This window comes from Cnephaeus nilssonii (assembly GCF_951640355.1).
Source record: "Cnephaeus nilssonii genome assembly, chromosome: 9".
NCBI classification, from domain to species: Eukaryota; Metazoa; Chordata; class Mammalia; order Chiroptera; family Vespertilionidae; genus Cnephaeus; species Cnephaeus nilssonii.
Genome location: NC_137080.1, coordinates 4,694,402 through 4,717,952, shown reverse-complemented (window position 1 = coordinate 4,717,952; position 23,551 = coordinate 4,694,402). Strand labels below are relative to the sequence as shown.

Sequence of the window (23,551 nt, the reverse complement as noted above, 5' to 3'; positions counted from 1 at the left end):
TTAAGTGCGACCTGTAATGCAAGGTGAAGGCCGCCTTCCTGGACCCAAGCCTTCGATGTGAAAGAACCCTGAGAACTTGGCTCCTTCCATGCTCTGTGGCAGCCTGAGATTCTTCTGAGGTGAGGAGGACAACTTTCCGTATATAAGGTGTGACTTTCTTACCTGTAAGGTATTTAATTCCTCTAAATTACGCAGAAATAAATTAGAACAGGAAGCCCTGTGGGCTTCCCATCCCCACAGGGACAGAGGGGACAGCTGCTCTCTCACCTTGTGCGACACTGGGGGTGCAGCACGTACACGCCGTCCTGGTACTTTTCTCGCACTGTCTCTCGGTCTAGGTTAGCCAGGGTTCTGGCGGCATGTGAGGCCTCCACAATGTGGTGAGACTTCAGTGCTTCTGCCAGTAAGGAAACCCAGCCTGGTGAAGAGAACACCTCCTAAATCCCCATCATCCGTCTCGAATGGTGCAGAGGTTTCAGACGGAAAACGATGGCCTTCGGTCTACCTGGCTTTCTCTTGGGCTTTGGCGGAAAGGAGCATGTAGAAAGGAGCCAATGGCCCCAGCCCCACTGAGCTCCCAGCTGACAGCCAGTACCAACTTGCAAGCCCTGTGAGCAAGTGATCTGGAAAGTGCATCCACTGCCCACAGCTGAGCTGCCCCACTGATGCTGCGTAAGGCAGGTATAAGCTTTCCCTACACCGCCTTGCCCTAGTTTCAGACTTATGAGCAAAATACATAACTGCTGTTTCAACAAGTGAGTTCTGGGATGGCTTGATACATAGTAATATATAATTGAAACAAGAAAAAGGTTAAAATCAGTGATCTCAGTTTCTACCTTAAGAACCTATAAAAAGAGGAACAAATAAAATTTATTTGTAAGCGGTCCTTGATAGAATTTTCCGATCCCTCTTCTGATCAAAAGACACTCTTAAATGTAAATTCTTTATTTCTAATATATGTAAATGAAGAACATATGCATATACAGTTGACCCTGAACAACGAGGAGGTTAGGGGCACTGGTCCCACCAACCCATGCTGTTGAAAATCTTCACATAATTTTAGACTCTTCAGAACTTAAGTTGCCCCTGAGTATCTGCCAGGAATTGGTTGTAGGGCCCCTCGAATACCAGAATCCACGGATGCTCAAGTCCCTATAAAACTGGCGTAGATCAACGCAGCCAGTCAGCTCTCGCATCCTCGGACTCCCAATGGTGGATCTAAAATAGTACAGGTATTTATTGAAAAAATCCACATATAAGTGGACCCGCACACTTCAAACCTGTGTTGTTCAAGGGTCAACTGTACATGTGCAGGTATGTTTGTAGATATGTATGTATGTGTGTGTGTGTTTTTATCACAGCTTTTTCCACTGAAAAAGTCAAGAATAAAGACACTCCAGGAGCAATAAGCACACAAAGCACCCAGATCTTGGTCTCTAATAACCATTCACATCAAAGATATAAACATTTAGGTGGTCATCAGCAAAAACTGCTCTCATGTGACTGCCACACACTGATTATCTTAGGTGTCGATTATCCAAGTAACTAAGCAATTCCTTGCCCCGACACTAAAACAACATGCTGTAGGACCGATAACTTGCCCTAAGCAGTCTTCAGTCTGTTGAAAAAAATGAATGTATCATGAGAGATGGAGGTAGGAGAACAAAGAACTGGATCCCGAGTCCTCAGCACATAAAGTTGTTACCTGAGTGAACTATAGTTGAATGAAGATGTTCGTTCAAAGCCATGTTCCCAATGATGCGTATTACATTTCTCTGTACTTGAGGGCAGTCCTTGTGAAGTTGGTACAGCTTCTGAAGCAGTTGCAAGCCTCCATTTGCCTCAATTGTATCACAGTGTGTGGGGATCTAGCACAATAAATAATGGAAGCCCACTTTATGTCGTACACATTCACTAAGCAGGTGACAGCATGCGGCTGGGCAGCCAGGTGGCCCCTGCTCAAGGACAGAGACCCTGAGAGACCACCCAACCTCTCACCTCAGCTTACTTAACACACAAACCCCTGTCGACATGGGAAGTGCTTCAGAATCACTGAAAAAAATAAGTTATCTCACCAGGATTTCTGAAATTGTTATTCTGAAAGTTATTCTGTTTAGCTCTTGGTCAGAAATAACCTAACAGCATAGTTATTACAGAACTGTTTCAATTTCTGGTGATTACTTTGATTGGCTTAAAACTACCTTAGAATCACAGCTATTGGGATTGTCTGAGCTCAGGAGTCAGAAAATTGTTTAAAGAGAATGATCTAGTACAAATAGAAAGAAAAGGGAATATGAATTTTTAATAGAGAAAAGAGATGAAAGAAGGCCAAAGGAAATATGTATACTAAGGTAAGGTGACAGAATGACCAGCATGTCATTGTGGTTAGCTGGCATGGCCTGCCTCTTTCCATCTCTAGTTGTACTCACTGACATGACACCATGTCACTCACGTATATGGAACAATTTTCATTCTCTAAATTTTTATTAAATTTTATCACATTTTACATGCATTTAAAATATGCCTTTTAGACATCTATCGGTTGTGATGTGTAATAGCCTGAGAGGCTTCTGGAAAGGTTACTGTATTCCATGCACTGCATCTTCTACTGCAGATGCATCTTCTGCTTCAGATACTAGACTAAATCACAAAAACTCAAGCTGGTTGTCCCCCATTCCCTTTGGCAGTCCGACATTTTACTAGCTCTGCTTTGTCCTTGATCCTAATTCCACAGGTGGGAACTAGGTGCCAAGAAAGGCCGTGTCCTGAGCCACGTCTAATGGTTCCCAACATTAAACGGGAGCGTTTAGGATGTGTAGGATGATGTTCCTCACCACGTGGGATGACCAGAACCACCAGCAGCAGCCTCGCCAGGGATGCCTGCACCCCACATCAACAAATGGAAATTGCCACAGGTGAGCAGGAAATGTGTGTTTTTAACACGTGAGTAATTTTTACGCACTAATGTTTGAGCACCATAAGTTTGCTATTCTTTTCTTTTTAAAATCAAACTATAATCATGATAGGAAGGTTGTCGTAAAGCCAAGAAGTGTGACAATCATTGACATATGCTATGGTTAAAATTTGGTCATTCAAGTGCTTTCTTTTTTCTATATTGACACATCTTGGACAGATGTTTTAATGGAAATTAACTACGTGATAATATTACTTGTAAAAATGATCTGAGGAAGGTAGTAAAAGACAGCATAACTCAAAGACAAATGCTGTATTTAGACAACGCATTGCTTTCTTCAAATGTAAGTAAGATTACATCCATTTTTAGACCTACTTAGCAGGAATGAAATTCATGTACTGCTGCTAAAACATGATTAGCAATTTGAACAAATGAATGGGGAAAAGCAGAAATTTTACAACAAGCAAAAAGCTTTTTTTTCTTTTATAATAAATGCGGATAATTTCCCTTAAATGAACATGTGTAATTTTTTCAATATGATCATGAAGATAAACCACATATGAAAATGTAAGTTACCTCAGAATGCTTCACTAAAGCTTCTAAACAGAACATTTCCACTGTCACGGACGGAACTTCTCCGAAGCTCTCAGCATAAGGAAGTCCATTTCCTCCAAAACACCACAAGCCACCCTGAACGGAAGAAAATTAAAACTTTTACTGAAAACATGACTAATATTTTTTGTTGAACCAAAAAAAATCTCTGTATTACATACAGTATTAGAAAGGACTAATACGTAGGTTCCTAAATATTATGGGGACTTTAGCTATGCAAACTGTTGCTTACTAGAATAGAAAGCATGGAATTATTCCTAGAAGAGAGCAATCTTTTTATTAAATATATTTTTATTGGTTTCAGAGAGCAACAGAGAGGGAGAGAGAGAGATAAACATCAATGATGAGAGAGAATCAATGATCAGCTGCCTCCTGCATGCCTCACACTGGGGGTGGAGCCCGCGACCAGGGCATATGCCCTGACAAGGAATTGAACCTTGACCTCCTGGTTCATAGGTTGACACTCAACCACTGAGCCACGCCACCGACACAAGACCTTGGAAAGAGTGGAAACGCAGAAATATTTACAGAATGAGCTAACCTTCTGAGCCGCCAGACTCTGACTGCTTTCACTCAGAGCCAAAGATGTAAAATACTGGATGCACTCATCCAGCTCCGTTTGAGGTAAAGAAGCCAGCAAGCATCTGAGCTCTTCTTCAATGGAAGAATCCTGAAATAAAAGGAAAATAAATTCTTCATAATTAAGCTCAACAACTGAACACAACAAAAAGTACACAAAGAAAGCCAAACAAGCAAAAAACAAACAAACAAAAACACACAGATAAATTAGTGCTTTTAGTCTCAAAAACAGTCACCCACCCAGGTAAACAGATCATTTAATTTTGAATGCTTTGCTTTCAAATCTGCTACCCAATCTGAGGACCTCTCGCCAAGTACAGCTCTACATTTCACCTCCTGAGCTACTTCACTTCTTGACTCACATGATTATTACACTTTCTAACTCTAGCTGGCTTTTAAAATCCAGAACTCTTTACTATCTGATTCCCTAGTAACTTACACCTAGTATAATCGTTTTTCTAGTCTTCAAAACCTGGTAGCAACTTTTCAGATTTTTCCTTTTCTAGTCTAGGAAAGGTACTCAAGAAACATGCTCAAATATCTGTACTGCTGGCTAACAACTGGAATCTCCATGTATCAGACATCAGTAACTCCATGCAGTGGTTCTCCAGCTGTGTTTGGCGCTTTGGGAAACATTCCGCAATATCTGCGAACATTTTTGGTTGTCACAACTTGGAGTTGCTGCTGGAATCTAATGAGAAGAGGCCAGGAAGCTGTTAAACACCCTACAATGCATAGGACACCCTCCAATAAAAAGAATTATTTGGCCAAATATGTCAACAGTGTTGAAGTTGAGAAAAACTAATCTAAAAGCAACCTTAGATCAAGGGACCAATTCATGGATGCTGATATGCTATGAAGTTATCCTCTGGTGCAAGAGACCCGATACCCCAAAGGGGAAAATAAGAGAGAAACAGCATCTCCTGAGGAATCAAGAAATCTTTGTAGGAAAACTACAGTTTCAGGTCAACAATGTTTACTTGCTTGTAAAAAGTAGCCAACAAACTACTTTTTGAATGTTTATTATACACCCAAAATGAAGACTATATATTAAACAATTTTTCACTCACTGTATTATTTTATTTACTTACTTCATTTAAAGCTGGTATAGGAGGTGGAGGGAGAAAAAAGCGAAGATCACTCTCTTGGCTTCGTGCCAAACCAATACGCGTTCTCAGATCACAGGCTTGAGCAATTGTCCTATACTGGTAATCTGTTGTAAAAGTATGCCGTTAGCTCCCAGATTGGCTTAGAGTTCAAGGATTAAATGGACAAACTACTTGAAAGCACTCTAATTTTTAAATTACAAGTTTATATGTCCCAAGTATTTTTTCACAACTACAACATCAATAAGCTAAATACCCATCATTTCCATATCTGATCTCACAATTCTCCTCAACATGTATCTGGGTATGTCAGGGTCTAACTAACATTTTTGAAAAGGGGAACTTCAAATGTGAAAGTTAATAGGTGAGAACCAATTTATCTTCTCTTTAAAAATAATTCTAGCATTCAAAAACTGTTTTGATTGCTACTCCAAAACCTGCAATTGCAGTTAGGTCTATTGTTCTGGTAACAATATGATCCCTGCATTTAGGTCTACTGTTCTGGTAACAGTATGATCCCTGCATTTAGGTCTATTGTTCTGGTAACAGTATGATCCCTTCATTCCATGATGTCCATGTGGAGCAGGGGTAGGGAACCTTTTTCCTGCTAAGGGCCATGTAGATATTTATAACATCAGTGTGGGTCATACAAAATTATCAACTTAAAATTAGCTTGCTATGTTTGGTCAAACATTTAATTAACTCACCCCTAATGCCTTGGCAGGGCCAGACCAAATGATTTCGTGGGCCTTAATATGGCCCGCAGATTGGACATTCCCCACCCCTGGTGTAGAGTATGAGGTACTTTATCTTAGCCTTCATGATTCACCACTCCATTCTTTGTCGATGGTGCTACAGACTGAATATTTGTGTTCCCCCAGATCCATATGTGAAACCTAAGCCCCAGTGTCATGGCATTTGGAGGAGGGCCTTTGGGGGCGAGTAGGCCATGATGAAATCAGTGCCCTTATAAAAGAGACCCCTGAGAGCTGCCAGGCCCCTCTGCCAGGTCGGACCCAAAGAAAAGATGGCCAGCTAGGAGCCAGGAAGCAGGGCCTCCCACACACCCAACTCCGCCGGCACCTGACCTTGGACTTGCAGCCGCCAGAACTGTGAGGAATACATTTCTGTTGTCCCTAAGCCACCCAGTCTATGGTATTTTGTTATATTGGCCCCAATAGACTAAGAAATGCATCAAAGCAAAATCCAACCACTGAAGCAGACACTCTGTTTAATGATGGCAGTTCATAATCTGGTGAGTTCTTCAAGATCGTGTGGGGAACTTTTCAAAATACACGTGCCAGGGCTCCAACCCTGACTTTTCTGATACAGTAAGTCTAAGCTGTATAATCTGTAAAATCCCAGAAGGCAGATTTTGAAAAAGATTTTTATTCTAAGTCTCCATTAACATTATGAAATAAGCATATATATATATATATTATAAATTAGTATAATTACAGCCACCAATCAATCAACTGATTAACTAGTATGGAGGCAGAGATCTTATTCTGAGACTTCTTTGAGAACATTATTTTTTCTATTTGTTTACCCATTTTTATGAGATGATGTTACTCAAAGTGTACATTAATCTCTAATAGAATCTGAGCTCTTGCTGAGTATGTTTACTGCAAAACTTGTGGGTTTTAAATACAAATAAATATTTTAAATACCCCTTACAATGATATATACACATGAGTCAGATACATTTAATTAATTATTAGTATTAGGCCAATTGTCAAGTGAAAGCAAATATAATGCTATGGTGCAACAAGCAATTAAAATATATTTCATTAAATAGGAACCACAAGAAAATGTAATACAACATGAGGCCATAACTATGAGAATCAAGAGTTTCTCTAATCAAATAAAACTTTGTTCTACTACAAAGTTACACAAAGAGATCTACCTCAGTTTTGAGGCTGTTCTTACGAAACACATCTGGTTACCAGGCCAGTGGGTTTGCATTAGAGTTTCTTTTTTAATTTCTGAAAATATTTTTAATATATTCTTAGATTGCCTGAATTATTTCCTTCCTTAAAATCTCATTCCCTTCTCCTTTACATCAGAAGTGGAGAACTGGCTAATGGTGCGCCATGTGCTGAGGGTCATTACCATGCCAGTGGTGGGCCTCCGACATGGCCTGCACAGCCTGCAATCGGGCCGTCCTGTCACCTGACCTGCTCTTCTTCAGGAGCAGCCACGCGGCGCATTCATGATCTTCTATGTCAACTGTGCTAAAAGTGTCTTTGCAAAAAGAAAGAAAAAGACAATATGAGCAATGTGAACAGCTACAAACATTTTTATCCTCCTATTTATTTACTTATTTATTTGTAATCCTCACCCGAGGATATTTTTCCATTGACTTTCAGAGAGAGTGGAAGGGAGGAGGAGAGACACAGAGAGAGACATCAGTATGAGAGAGACATCGAGTTGCACGCGCCTCTACTGGGGCCTGGGATTGAACCTGCGACCAAGGTATGTGCCCTTGATCAGAATCGAACCCAGGACCCTTCAGTCTGCAGGTCTAAGCTCTGTAGAGTGAGCCAAATCAGCTAGGGCTATCCTCCCATTTATTTAAAGTGGTCATTTATAAATATTTGAAATCTACAATAGGAGAGTTAAATCTATTTCCAGGTATTGATAATAGCTGATGTAGTCTTTTTTTTTTTCTTTTTCCCTAAAAAAACTTTTCATTATAAAAAAAATATCAAATAGCCCTGGCCAGTGTGACTCAGTTGGCTGAACGTCATCCCATGCACCACAAGGTCACCAGTTCGATTCCCAGTCAGGGCACATACCCAGATTCCAGGTTCAATCCCCAGTTGGGGTACATATGGGAGGCAACCAATCGATGTTTCTCTCTTTCTCTCTCCCTTCCTCTCTCTCTAAAATTAATAAAAAAATATTTAAAAAAGAAATCAAACATATGGAAGAATTAAAAGAATAATACATTAATACCCATATGCCTACCACAGCTAGATTAAAAAACTTATTTTGTCATATTTGCTCATCCTATATACATAGATCTCTATATTTTTTCTAAACTATGTAAAAGGAAGTTGTAGACCTATGACTTTTACCTTTTAATAGTTCATACTGAATCTCCTAAAAATAAGCCTGCATTCTCCTATATATAATCACAATGCCATTGTAACACTCAAGAACACACAAAAAAAATCCTCCAAAATTATCTAAAATCCAGTCTAACTCCATATTCAAATTTCTTCAATTTATATTTACATTATAAATTATAATTACAGCCACCAATCAATCAACTGATTAACTAGTATGGAGGCAGAAATCTTAATCTTAATAATTTGAGAGCGGTTTTTGAAACCAGGATTTAAGCCTCTTTAGTCTCTCTTAATTCTAGAAAGCTTTCCACCTTTTCTTTTTCATGACGTCAACTTTTTTTTTTTCATGACGTCAACTTTTGAAAGAGATCTGTTCTGTTCTTTTATAGCTAGCTCTACATTGTAGAGTTGCTGGTTGTGAAATCTACATTTTTGATGCAGTATTCTCATTACAAGAAAGCATGAGAGATTTCTTAACAAATTTTAAATACTGAAGAGGGTATATTTAGTCTCATTATTTATTTACAAATATCTAGCAACAATACATTCTCAAAGATGGAAGGAAAAAATTGTTCAAGGAATTAAGGCTTAAAATTTAATATAACCCAAGATTTCACTGCTATAATAACTGTTAGTACATGAAATGGAGAAATATCTTAGGTAGACCATCGAATGACTTTAAGAATACTGATCAGGATTCCCAGTTAAAGATTTGATACTTACCAGCAAACGGACCCCGTAATATCTTGGCTGAGGTTGCCAATATTCTTCTTACTGTTTTGTGAAGCTCTTTTCGCGCCTGGTAAATGAGTCCTAAAGTGTTTACAAATTTAAATAACATCAAGTATGTACTCTTTATGCCAAGTTCTAATACTTCAAAGAGAAATATAATTAAACTCCAGGTTTTTTCAAAAAGAAAATATAAAATAGCATCTTTCTGTTTGTACTGTCACCTGATTGAAGCAACAAAAACCATTATGGGAACATAGGATTCTAAATCCCAAAATAAGATTGCTCTCCAAGTCAGGGAAAAGGTGAAAAACAAAACAGAAACAAAAACACTAACCTTAACAAAAATCCTCATATACAGCATAGGAGTAGCTACATTCAGGAAAATGACCCTTAAGAATAGTCCCTCTCAAACTAAAATTTGGATATCCCGCTGAGATTAAGCTTCACTATATCGGTAAATTACAAGCTATAACAATGATCTGTGTAACTGAAATTGTGACCCCATAAAAGGTGAACCACAGGAAGGTGAAGTGATAATACACACAGCTTGTGGACGGGGAGCAGTAGAACCTGCCCGCTCAGGGATCATCATGTACTAGCAGGCATGGCTGTTCCGGCCGACAGTGCAGGACACGCAGCTCGAGTCACGTGTGGTGACTCACCAGACTACCCACATCTTGATGGAACGATACTCCTCTGCTCTCAAAGTTCATGTTTACCAAGCAATTGTCTGATTACTAATTAGGTTTCCATGTAACCTAACTATGGAGAAGAGGAATGTTCTGACTAGTAGAAACAGGTTTTCTAGCCTTCAAGACAGATTTTTCCCTCCATAAATAAGTCTGTATTCATATTTATGAATCCATCTCTCCAGTTTAGTGTGCGTAGTGAATAAATCCCTTAAATCAGAAATATCTCCAAGTGACAAAAACTGAGGGCCGGCCTCTGGACTGACGTCCCACTAAGGTGGGGAATTCCAAGTTTATCCTGAAACAGCTAGCTAGCCTTCACTTCACCTAGTTACAGGAGAACTGCAAACTTGAGCTCCAATTAACTCTTTTTAAAATATATATATTTTATTGATTTTTACAGAGAGGAAGGAAGAGAGAGAGTTAGAAATATCAATGAGAGAGAAACATTGATCAGCTGCCTCCTGCACACCCCATCCTGGGGATGTGCCCACAACCAAGGTACATGCCCTTGACTGGAATCGAACCCAGGACCCTTCAGTCCACAGGCCAACGCTCTATCCACTGAACCAAACCAGCCAGGGCTCCAATTAACTCTTTAGGAACTTGGTTCTCACAGGGTTTGGTGATTCTTAAAGTTAGCTGAACCTACCTTATTTATACTGTGTTTTAAATATTCATTTCTAAATTCAATAACTGGCTTCCATTTGTCACAAAAATAAGATTACCATAAAACTTACCATAATTTTCTCTTTTATCTAGAACAACTGTGTGCATACATATATATGACTTCATTTTTTCTCTTTCTACCACTTGAGTATCTAATGTCAAAGACTTCTTCAGGGCCAGAAGTTCATATGTAAGAAATAGAGAACTTCTAAAAAAGAAACAAAAAAAATTAATCTTAAATATATGATCTAAACATAACACAAGAGTCACTCTTTTATTAAGCTTTAAGTAGTTAACTTAAAAAGATAATAACTTTTCTAACTTTTTTATTGGAAAACATAATACATATGCAATAATTTGCATATACCATATATTTATGTATACGCAAAGTATATAAAGGTATACACATATTTCAGTTTAACAAATAATAATAAAGAGCTACATTCCTACATCCAGGCAAAACAACAACAACAACAGAACTTCAATAGCAAGTATCCCAGAAGCCCACAGTGGGTCCCTTCCTGATCCGGACTCTCTCTCTCATGTCCATAGCTAATTATTATTCCGACTTCATTATTATAATAGCCTTGTTTTTCTTCATAGTTTACCATCTACATATGGTCCTTAAACAACAGTTTTGCTGCCTGTGAACTTCACAAGAATGGAATCACACTGGGTATTCTTTGTTCAGTCCTCTGTGAGATTCATCCATGTCGCTGCATGTATCTAGTTCATGCATTTATACTTTCCTGTGGTTGTGATTCATCACTGTATGAATAGACCACACGTTATTTTCCCATTCTACCACAGATGGGCATTTAGGGACTTTGTAGTTTGGGTCTATTACAAACACCACTGCACATCACACCCAGGTGCACTATACACACGTGTTTGTTCCTGTAGAGTACATATCTAGAAGCAGAATTACAGACTTGCTGACAGCATATTATGATTCCACTTTACTATATAATGCCAAACTGTTGTTTTAAAAGATTAGTCAATTTGTACTCGATCACCACCATATGAAAGTTTCTCCTCTCCTAAGTTATACCTAAAGTCAGTTTTTAAATGTCACCTATGATGTTGTTTGTTGCGTATCCCCAAATGAATTTTTCCCCCCTGAATCAGACTGACTTGCACACTCCCTTGATCCAGACACAAAGGCTGCCCTCAGTATATTATTACTGATACTGAGCATTCTCCTGAACTTCCTAACCCAAAGCAAAAGCAGGTAAGACAGAAAGGCCAGACACTGGCTGGCAGCAGAGGAAGAGAGACAAGGCTGAAAAGAACCCTTTTCTCTCTTGGGGATCAATCTGACCAGCCAAAAAGAGGATTCAGTATTTTATCATGCTTTCCTTGAAAGACAAAATATTTTATTAAAAATTGTGATTAAGCCGAAACCGGTTTGGCTCAGTGGATAGAGCGTCGTCCTGCCTACTCAAGGGTCCCAGGTTCAATTCCGGTCAAGGGCATGTACCTTGGTTGTGGGCACACCCCCAGTAGGGGGTGTGCAAGAGGCAGCTGATCGATGTTTCTCTCTCATCGATGTTTCTAACTCTCTATCCCTCTCTCTTCCTCTCTGTAAAAAATCAATAAAATAAAAAAATAAAAAATTGTGATTAATTTCCATTCTATTCCTGAATATAACTATGATATAAACAAAGAAACTACTTTACAAAAGAGTACTCACTTAGCTTTTGCCTAGAATAAGTCAAAGGGAAAAATCATCTAAATATGTTTTGCCTGACCTTACAATGTCATGGAGAAATGTACATATTTGGATAAAATGGCAATTATATCTCCTTTATCATTTTAGCATCAAGAGTTGATTTTATATTTATAGACTATTATTAACAAAAATACTAGAGCAGTATGAGACATACATTTAACATATGTCACCCCCCACCCCTGAAAAAAAGGAAAAGAGAATGAAAATACAATTTTCAGAGAGTCTCTCCATTCATTAAACAAGTGCCTCTAAAATAGCACAGGATGGGAGATGTCAATCAATTGCTTTTTCTAAGTCAGCCTCAATTTCCTTTCATAAGAGCTTTATGGTGATTCATAGGATTTTCCAAACTAATTTTGACTATAGTTGATTTTTACCTTCTTCACCCACTTTAGAACCCGAGACCAGATGTGGTTTTAGGTGTGTGACAGCTACTTAGTGAGTCCCTGCTCTGCAGTGTCAGGTGCTTTCCTCGGAGTAACAGTGCTGGTGGGCAGGATCCCCATCGTACACTTGGATCAAGAGAAATCAATACTCAGAAGGTAAAGTAACTGGAGCAATATGACACTGATGTGGTACAACCAGTGATTAACCAGTGATGAATCCACCTAATTCCAAGATCTATACCCTTTCACTCCCCCATTTTACCTGTAAATCACTTCCATTGAGATTTCAAATAATAGTATAATGAAGCCAATTAGTATTTCACTGTTGACACTTACCCTAAAATAAGTGATCCAGTCAACTTTATTATGTTTCCTTCAAAGGAAAAAAAAGTCAATGTGATTAATTTCATTTTAAAAATGACAGGAAATAGGCATATTCAGATAAGAAGTGACTGATATTTTTCCATTAATATATATAATCAGTTGCTATCAACACCAGGCTTACTATCCCCAGATATAAACTGGGTGCAAAAATATAACCTCATTTCACATTCACTGTCTCCCTCCTCCGTCCCCACCCCATCAGCAAGGCCCGAGTCCCCTGCGCTGCCGGTGCTGCCAGGCCCCGTGCTCCCACTGAACACCACGTCCCGGGAGCTAACTTCCCTGCTGACTCCTTTTAGTTCACATCCCATTACATAAAGGGACGGGGAGAGTTCTCCCTTTCACTACAAAGACTACATTGAGGGACTATGGTTGTCTATTGGGATACGAAAGGACTCTTTCCAAAGTAATTATGTTAAAATTGGTGGTTATAGCCCCATTTTAAATACACGTTACATTCTACAAGTTGTTTGGAAACTTTGAAAACACTTTTATTAATATTTTTAAAAACCCTAGTGGAAACACAGGTAGTTGCCTATTTAATACATATAAACCCTTTCATCCTTCCCAACACAACCTGATTCCTATCTAAGTCCCACCTCCTCCGCAGCTAGGGATGGCTGTGCAACACAGTGGCAGCCGGTCAGATAACAACAGAAGTCTACAGGGTCCCTCCCAAATAAAAAGACAAAGCCTCATAAGATAGCTTTTGACTGGCTGCCTTCTTGATGTCCAGGGATTCAGCAATCATCTTGTGACCATGAAGACAATAAAGAAATGGGGGAGCCCTGGCCGGTTTGGCTCGGTGGATAGAGCGTTGGCCTGTGGACTGAAGGGTCCCAGGTTCGATTCCGGTCAAGGGCACATGCCTGGGTTGCGGGCTCGATCCCCAGTGGGGGGCATGCAGGAGGCAGCCAATCAATGATTCTCTCTCATCATTGATGTTTTTCTCTCTCCCTCTTCCTTCCTCTCTGAAATCAATAAAAATATATTTTTTTAAAAAGAAAAGAAAAAGAAAAACTCTTTAAAAAAAAAAAAAAGAAGAAATGGGGGAGGAAGACAAGAGGATTGCTAAACTGCAATTCCTGCCCTAAACTGTCTCAGTCTTGAGTTCCTGTTAAGAAAAATGAAAACCCTACTACTTAAGCCATGGTAGTGAAGTCTGTTACATGCACTGAACACAACTGACATACCAGCCATGGTGGTTAGGTGCCGTGGCCCGTTCACAGAAGTCTGTTACCTACTGGTATATGGTTAGCTATAGAGGTAGCCCTCTGTTCAGAGCTTCAACACAAGCTGCCAAGAACACATATCTCCTCCCTTCTGAGGGAAAAGGACCTCTCCCCAAGCGACTTCCGGCCTCAGGCAAGGGAGAGGACATTCCTCCCAAACTTTAGGGCCTAGTGGTCCAGGGTGGAAGAGGACAGTTCCAGGAGGCCTGCCGGGAGGAGGTCAGAAGCTGCGACACAGCGTCCTGGCTGTCCAGCTCCTCTGGACAGTTTCACTCCAGCATGGCTCCGGACTTCCCGCCGCCACAGCGTGGGCCGGGGCAGCTAGTTTATTTCCTTCTCCACCGCTGCCCCCCATCACTGGGCCCTAGAGAAAATTCACTACCCTTGAGTTCGTTCTGCTAGAAATGAGAGAGAGAAAAGTTCCCTTTTCTATTTAAAATGTTCTAGATGAAGAGGATCTACCCTAAAAACGGATCTATGTGAAGACCAAAAGGAGGCTCTGTGAGAACAGGGACTTTGTGTGATTCAATACAGGCACACCTTATTTTACTGCACTTTACCGCAGTTTTTACAAATCCAAGGTAAGAGACTCCACCAGCAAAATGATTACAACTTGTTGAAGGCTCTGATAATGGTTAGCATCTTTTAGCAACAGTATTTTTAAATTAAGGTACATAACATTTTTTAGACATAACAATACTGCACACTTAATAGACTGGAACACCAAAAAGTCGGTGTAACTCGATTTTCTACAACATTTGCTTTACGGCAGTGGTCTGGAACCGAGCCTGCCATCTCTCTGAGGTGTGTCTGTATTGTATCCTTAGGGACTAGGTAGGATAGGATAGTATCTGGCACATAACAGACAGGTGATCTAGGCTAGTCTTCTCATTTTACAAATAAAGACTAGTGATAAATAAGGTAAATAAAGACTTACAAATAAACACAGATGAGTGCTAGATCCTAAGGTCCCGTAAAGCAAGCACATCTACCTTGCTCACTACTAATACATGTGCCTGGCACTGTGCATTGCAGGAGTTTAAATAATAAATAGCTGCTGAATGAGAATGCAGTAATACTTAAGTTAAATTCAGAAGGATTAGTATGAATCTAACAGGAAGCACGTGGGAGGGAAAAGATTCCCAAGAAAAAGGAGTGTGCATAGCTCTAGGCCTACCAATTGGGGGTGAACCATTAGTCTAGAAAAGACATAAACAGAGCTCAGATTTATCGTGGGTTCAATAAGCTTTTGTGGACTACCCTGGCAACCTACCACCCTGGCAACAGGCCACTGTTCCTATGAGGAAACATTATTGTTTAAACTACTCACTGATATCTTTCCAGTATGTGTTGCTCTTTGGAGGAGGAGTTGAGGTTCCCATTCTTCTACAACAGATGACACAATAAGCAGCCAGGGACATTCTGTGTATTTAGAACAATTATTATAAATTTAGTTTAGTGTCTAATTAAAAACACTTCTTTTAATCATAAGAACATGTCACAATCACAGTGCATTAGGCATAGGGTTAGATTTTTCAAGACCAGGAAAAAACTTCTTAATTAAAAAAAATATATTTCTCCCTTAAAAACTTAAAGCTGACTTATTAGAATATTTTACTAGTACTTTGGTTATTTTTCAAGCTCTGTGCAATTGTGAACAATGATTAATAAGAAACTGGAAAACACAGGTTATTAATCAGAACATCAATATAGGAATTTGCCCTGGCCGAGTGGCTCACTTTGTTGGAACGTCATCCCATGCATCAAAAGTCGTGGGTTCGATTCCCAGTCAGCGCACACACCTAGGTCACGGGTTAGATCCCCAGGTTGCAGAGTGCACAGGAGGCAACCAACTGATGTTTCTCTCTCTCAAAAAAAAAAAAAATTTTTAATCAATAATAATGTCAATATAGAAATTTAAACTTTTAATGACTTTTAAAAATATATATGCATATAAGTAGATATTATTTACCTTTGATGGCTGAAGGCCCTACAGAAATGAAAAGCAACTCTGAATGAAAGGTCTACTTAGGACCCAGGGAAGTATTTAGCTTTTCTCCAGCTCCTTCAGGATGGTCCCCAACACTGTTTAAAATCTTGGACACTTGCTCACTGTTGGCACCCTGTCAAAGGAGAATTGTTGCTCTACCGCTTCACCAACTGAGTAAAGATGATCTAAATATGATGCAATGGTTTCTAGAACAACTCAGTGTTCTGGAATCATATCAGATTCTCTTTGGGTGAGACATTTTTCTTTTTTCTCTTGGATTAATGTGGAAAATGATCCTTTGGTTCAACATATAAAAAATTCCTAGCAGTTTTATAGATATTACTGGGAAATTATTTTATGTACATGTGTAAGAAATATGTTAGACAGCACAAAATAAAAAGCTTTAAGATTTTTTCTTGTGATTCCAGCACATCAATTGATGACTAAGCAAACTAGTTTAGGCAACAGGGAAACTTGTAGGTGACTGTTTTAAAGGTCTATATTCTAGATCTCAATCCCTTCACTTCCATGGGGACCTTGATTCATTATCTATCCTTCTCAATAGTCACACACTCCTCCCCCTAAATACTGGATTTCCAATGATCTCTGAAGTATAGGGTGTCCCAAAAACTGTATATACATACTTTGAATAATCATAAAGGCAGTGTTTATTAAAATACATTTCATTTTCAAAATTGAGCTATCAGCTGTTAAAGCAGTGGTTCTCAACCTTCCTAATGCTGCGACCCTTTAATAAAGTTCCTCATGTTATGATGAGCCCCAACCATAAAATTATTTTCGTTGCTACTTCATAACTGTAATTTTGCTACTGTTAATGAATCGTAATGTAAATATCAGTGTTTTCCGATGGTCTTAGGCTCTACAGTAGCATGGACTAAATGCTGGTTATTACAATATTTGTAATAACTATCACTTAGAACCCCATTCTGTTTTTCCCTCTGGTACTTCCAATAGATGTATGTTAGACTTTCTACTCTACCCTCCTATTCTAATCTCAACTTCTATATTTTTTTCCTTTTTCTATCTCTCTAGCATGCACTACGGATTGTCTCCCTAAATCTATCTTCCAACTGACCAATCACTTATTGGGCTGTATTTAGCCTCACATTCAATCTATCCAGAGTATTTCAACAACTTTTTCTTGTTTCTAAAATTTCTGATCAGCTCACTTTCACACTTGCTTGCTATTTATTACACACTATTCAGTTTTTGTCTTGAAGTATAGCAGATTACAACAAAATGGCCACAAGTTACTCCTTTTCCTATTTCCGTGCTCATTGGTAGTGCCCCCCACCTCCAATACTGACGCTGGGCTGGCCTTACACCTGACTTTGTCCGTCAGACAACAGACACATCATGCAAGCTGAGACTGGGGAAGCACGTGCACACCGAGGCTTCCGTCTCTGCTGCTCTTGGGAACCCTGTGGCCACCGCCATGTTAAATACCCAGCTTAGTCTGCTGGATGACACGAGCAATGTTGCCCAATATCCCCACCAGCCCAGCCACCAGTACTACCTGACAGCCAGTACCAACTGCTGGGCATGTGAGGCCATCCCAGACTGACTAGCCTATAGCTGACCCTACAAACCCCATATTCAACCCACAGACTCGTTTCAACCCACAAACCCCATATTCAACCTACAAACCCCATATTCAACCCACAGATTTGTTTAAGCTACTAGGGTTTGGTATAGTTTATAAATGCAGCAAAAAACCAACTGGTACGCGTGGTTTCTAAATCTTCCTTATACTTTAAACATACTTAAAGTCTGTTGAACCACTCTTTCTAATAGTCAGACTGGCTATTCTTCATGGATTGCTTTTATACTTTGTAATCTTTGAGAGTTCATCTTCAGTGGAAGTAATTCCTGAGGGAGTCCTATGTGCTCTGGGCTATAGCACAATTTTAAATTTTCTTGGCCAAAGTAAAACAGGGATCACAAATGTATAAATTTTTCAACTTGCGTGTCCCAGCATTATGAAGACAATGTAAACTCCAACCCCACAACCCTAAGTGGCGTAGCATTAGAGTTCCAATAGCCACTCTTCCTTCCTCCTGGTATAAGCACGTGGTTTGGGCCCCTGGCTTTTCTATCCTAAAGATCGCATCTAGGCCTCCGTTGTATTTCAGCTCCAGGTCCAGAAAAGCAGCAAAACCAGACCAGTGACCCCATGGCTGACCTCAGGACCAGCTGCACTGACTAATGAACCCCTGCCCTGGTGTTGATCAATCAAGATAGATCTGGACGCTGAAAGGACCCACCTAGGAAGCTGCTGAATATTCTGAGATCTCCCTCTAGGACCTCCCCTAAAATCTCCACCCTTAAAACCCTCAGGACAGATGACCCAGCACACTCTGGAGCAAGCCTGCACCTTTCTTTCCCCCTCCTCCTCCACCGCCCTCCCCCCCCCCCCCCGCCCCGTACATTTTCATTACCTTCCTCACACCCAAGCTCCAAGGGCCTTCCCTTACCTGTATAACTTGTTTCCTCAGCCCATTTCTTCTAGGAATTAGGTCTTCTACCTCTGGGATTTTATAAATAAATGTTCTCTTATAGTTTGGGTCTTGGCTCTGAAATCTTTCCTAGCCAGAACTCAAGTACCAAGGTTGCTGAACCCAGGTCCGGTCTGACCCCACCCGGCGCCATTCCCACAGCCTACAACATATTTGGTGCCGTGACCCAAATTGTTCTTACTGTGACTTGGATTGTTTCATCACTGTAAGCCTGTTGTCCTTGCCACCTTGCCTTGAAGGACATGACTAACTGTTCTCTTTCCTCCCTGCCGATTGCAGCACTGTGCGGGCACGGGACGAGCATTTAAAAGCCGCTGGAAGACTCTTGTGACAGGATTTGTTGGTCATGGACTGCGGAAGTTTGCACTAGACCAGTGGTCGGCAAACTCATTAGTCAACAGAGTCAAATATCAACAGTACAGCGATTGAAATTTCTTTTGAGAGCCAAATTTTTAAACTTAAACTTCTTCTAACGCCACTTCTTCAAAATAGACTCACCCAGGCCGTGGTATTTTGTGGAAGAGCCACACTCAAGGGGCCAAAGAGCCGCATGTGGCTCGCGGGCCGCAGTTTGCCAACCACGGCACTAGACAATCCACCGACTGCAGGACAAGGCCCGTGCACCCGGGAACACTAAAATCACACAAGGCCCTGCCCCTCGCTGTTCCCTATCCGGTTACTAGTGCCAATGGAGAGGGAGAGACCCTTGACCTTTGACTGGAAGGATGTTCTTCCCTTTCTCTTTCTTCCTTTGTGTCTGGAGTTAAATTCAGGCTGTTTTGAAATCCTCAAGGTGGAGCGAAGAATTGAAGATTCAGAGACCCTAGGCCAGTGGTCGGCAAACTGCGGCTCGCGAGCCACATGTGGCTCTTTGGCCCCTTGAGTGTGGCTCTTCCACAAAATACCACGGCCTGGGCGAGTCTATTTTGAAGAAGTGGCGTTAGAAGAAGTTTAAGTTTAAAAAATTTGGCTCTCAAGAGAAATTTCAATTGTTGCACTGTTGATATTTGGCTTAGTTGACTAATGAGTTTGCCGACCACTGTCCGCCTAGGCTATCGATCAGAATTGAGGTAACTAAAGGTCAGGGAAGAAATGAATGGCTCCTTTATAGCTTTGGCTTTTTGATTGGAACTGCTTTCTGAGGGTCTAAACAAAACCTTTTGCTGGATAAATCAGAGCCTAAATTCATTGTTTCAAAAATGAGGGACACCCAGCAGTTTCTAATCTTCCTAGAGAAGGCAGTCAGGCTTTTCCCTCAGGGCCTGAGGTGCTGTCTGTCTGTCTGGCCGTCCCAGCTGACAGAGGTCACCAGGGATCTTCTCTGATCCCTTTCAGGTTCCCTGACTTTTTTGTTTGTTGATTTCAGAGAGGAAGGGAGAGGGAGAGAGAGATAGAAACATCAATCATGAGAGAGTGTCATTGATTGGATGCTTCCTATATGCCCCACACTGGGGATTAAGCCTGCAACCTGGGCATGTGCCCTGACCGGGAATTGAACCATGACCTCCAGGTTCATAGGTCAACGCTCAACCACTAAGCCACGCTGGCTGGGCTAGCAGTTCCCTGTCTTTTAAAACACCTTTCTGAATACTCCCTAAGGTCCCTGAAACCAACTTCTATGAGAGCCTTAGGGTAACTTAACAGGGACTCTCCCTTCCCTTCGAGGGGCGGCTGCGCTCTCTCCCCTAGGCTTCCTGAAGGACCAGGGCTTTGGAGAACATGAAAGGCAGGGCAACAGGTCACTAGCCCAACGACTAAGGATGAGAGCTGTGGGATGAGTTTTCTAGGCACCCCCTGTACGGAGGTTAGGTCCAGAGGCAGACAAGCAGGGACACCTCGCTTGGGATTGGCTTCGTGTAGCATTGAGTCCCCCTGTCCGAGCTGAGTGAGTCTATCGCTACAGCGCTCAGCCATCACTGTGACCGTTGGTATGTCTGCACTCAGAGCTCGGGGTGTGCACTCCGCACCTCGGGTAAGTCCCAGGTGAACGGGAGCCTGCCCGACTGCGGTTCTCAGACCACAGGACGGCTCGGGACAGCCCAGAAACTAGCAGGGACACCTCTCTCAGCCTGGAATCTATCTGTCTCTCCGTACATGGGGAACCAGCCCATAGCGCCTTGAGATAACCCTTTGGAAGGAATGTGACCTGAGTCCCTCTGGCTTCTTTTGCAAGGGTCTGGCCCCTCTGTAAGTGGACAATGGAGAGGTCTGGCCAGTTAATGGCATCTTTAAGTTTAATGCTGTCCTGCAGTTAGACCTGATTTGCTGTTCCCAAGGGAAATGGGTGGAAGACGAGGCCTCCTTAGATCAATGTCTTTTCCATACATGCAAGCCTTCATGGCTCTCAAAAAGGACCCTCTACTGTATATACAACCCATAAACTAGATTTAATTCCTATAGAGCATAAAAGAAAAATATACCCAGATGGAAAGAAACATTCCAAAACTGGATGAAGAAATTTGTTAGTTCTTTGCCAGCATCTGCCAGTCCTGACTGCCTGCCCTTTTACAAATACTGTAAGTAAAGAGGTATGACTCCAGAACATCAGAGCCCACTAAACTCTTTTACCTTCCCCGAAACCTCCCATTTGGCTCAAAATGCTTATAGATAATTGCCTTTATAAAACCAACATCCTTCTAGGAGAAGCTGGCATTTCTTTCCCTGCACCTTTGAGATACAAATACCTGGTCTTCTTCAAAAACTCTTATCTGGGCCATCTTTTAAAATGCAAGTTTCTGGGAGGTAATCCTTATCCAAAGAAAAACCTTAGCCATTTAAGCAGAGCAATGAACTCATTTCAGCTGTTAAACAATGATTGCTAGACAACTCTTAGGTTCACTTTGGGCCTTTTATTACAGAAAAGCTAGAAAATACACTTGAAACTGTTAGTGAATGTCATACTTTATTAGAAATATGTCTCTTAAAAGTCTGAGTGTGCCCGGCTAGCATGGCTCAGTGGTTGAGCGTAGACCTATGAACCAGGAGGTCATGATTCAATTTTCCAGTCAGGGCACATGCCCAGATTTCGGGCTCAATCCCCAGTTTGGGGCATGCAGGAGGCAGCCCATCAATGATTCTCATCATCGATGTTTCTCTCTCTCCCTCTCCCTTTCTCTCTGAAATCAATGAAAGTCTTCTATATATATCAAAGCCTAATATGCAAAGTGTCCCCTCAGGAGTTCGACCAACCGGGAGTTCGATTGCTCGCTATGACGTGCGCTGACCATCAGGGGGCGGCTCGGAACTAAGGGAGGCCCGGCAGGCAGCCACTAGGGACCCTATCCATGCACGAATTTCATGCACTGGGCCTCTAATATACATATATATTTTTAGTGTGAGTGTGGCCCTAGCCGGTTTGGCTCAGTGTATATAGAGTGTCAGCCTGTGGACCAAAGCGTCCCAAGTTTGATTCCGGTCAAGGGCATGTACCTTGGTTGCAGGCTCCTCCCCCGCCTGGGGCCTGGTCCTGGTCCAGGCACATGCAGAAGGCAACCAATTGATGTGTTTCTCTCACATCAATATTTCTCTCTGTCTTTCCCTCTCTCTTCCACTTGAGAGTGAATTTGGGGGCGGGGGAGGGGGCGCGGGAATTGTGTTTCAATAGATTATAATACACAGTTGGGAATATTAGACTCTAATTTAATTAGCTGTCTTCAAAGTTTTATTTTTCACCTATAAATTGAACTGGATCCTGAATTTATCTATTTTTCTTAAATATTTGGCTATAACCCTCCAAGCCAATGTTTCATTTTTCTCCCATCCTGTGACTTGGAATTTTTAAGGACTAAAACTTTTTCCTTCCACGAGGACCATCTGTCCTAATTCTATCACCCAGTGCCGTCCCACCACCGACAACAGTTCAGCTTGAGAGGACACATGTAAGGACGCACAGGTCATTAATGTGCAGGCATCAGGATGGCACCTGGAGCACAAGGGGGGAGGGAGGGTCAACGTGATGAACTGCTGAGACGGTCAAAGAGAAGAATGCATGCAAGAACCAAAAAAGCAAAAAAAAAAAAAAAAAGGATACTTGGGAAGAACTCTATTTAGAGGCAGATTAAAGAGAGAGCGCAGCTGCCCACAACAGTAATGGAAACCAACGGGAAGGAAAAGATTTGAGGAATAGGAAAAGGGAAATGCGTGGAGGGGCTGGGTTTGTAAATCACATAAACACACCAAGTGAGCAAGCAGCATGAGCTCAACTGAAGTACCTACAATGTAACCTCAGGAACAGAACGCATGAACCGCGTATCTCCGCTGGTAAAAGCAGACAGACAGACAGGGCGCTGTTAGAATACAGACCGGAGTTTGGGGAAGGGGTGAATTTTAGAACCTTCGGGGGTCTCTCGGGTTAACAAGACCGTTACTGGGTTCAGAGACCTGTCAGCATTCAATCTATTGGGCCTCCGGGTCAGAGCTGGCACCTGGGTCTGGAAGGGCCCCGTTTGCAGGGAGACTGTCTGGTCCTCATCAGCATTCCGTCACCACCGCGCCGAGGATGGCACCCCCCCCCCACACACACACACACACACGTTCTCTCTGGGTCCTGGAGAAGAACCAGAGAACGGCGTCGCCCGGGGAAGCGTGGGCTTGAAGGCTTCGAGAGAGGCCCTCACTCACGCCCGGCGGACGGTCAGCGGGTCAGTCGAGGCCCGCCAGGCCACGCGGGGGCGCCCCGGCCGCTCCACAGCCGACCCGCCGCCACCGGCCCTGCTCTCCGCTGGGCCCGCTTCACGGACGCCCTCGCCCGCCCCCGCAAGCCCGGCTCCCCTTCCCACCTGCCGGCACCTGGGCTGGGCCTGCCCGCAGCAGCTCTCCGAGGCCGGGTCAGCTAGGAAACCACCTTCCTCCCCGGCCGCCGGCCCGCGCCCTCCACCCGGAGGCGGGCGGCACGTGACCCCGCCCCCGCTCGCCC

The 23,551-nt window shown here is 41.9% G+C and overlaps 1 protein-coding gene across 2 annotated transcripts in view; it reads right to left on the bottom strand.

The window, feature by feature from the left end:
- SERAC1 (serine active site containing 1) overlaps positions 1 to 23,545 on the bottom strand; it is a 35,111-nt gene extending 11,566 nt beyond the window's left edge. Inside the window, exons 1-11 of one of the 2 annotated variants that reach the window (XM_079779938.1) lie at positions 23,415 to 23,545; positions 15,440 to 15,531; positions 12,830 to 12,866; positions 10,447 to 10,583; positions 9,009 to 9,098; positions 7,324 to 7,455; positions 5,197 to 5,318; positions 4,068 to 4,196; positions 3,491 to 3,604; positions 1,706 to 1,868; positions 268 to 418 (exon numbers count right to left, since the gene is read on the bottom strand). In XM_079779938.1, coding sequence (XP_079636064.1) covers positions 268 to 418; positions 1,706 to 1,868; positions 3,491 to 3,604; positions 4,068 to 4,196; positions 5,197 to 5,318; positions 7,324 to 7,455; positions 9,009 to 9,098; positions 10,447 to 10,583; positions 12,830 to 12,866; positions 15,440 to 15,530 — 1,166 coding nt within the window. In that variant the 5' untranslated portion in view covers position 15,531; positions 23,415 to 23,545. The remainder of the gene's footprint in view (positions 1 to 267; positions 419 to 1,705; positions 1,869 to 3,490; positions 3,605 to 4,067; positions 4,197 to 5,196; positions 5,319 to 7,323; positions 7,456 to 9,008; positions 9,099 to 10,446; positions 10,584 to 12,829; positions 12,867 to 15,439; positions 15,532 to 23,414) is intronic. The other variant, XM_079779939.1, reaches the window with a different exon arrangement.
- Positions 23,546 to 23,551: the final 6 nt, after the last annotated feature.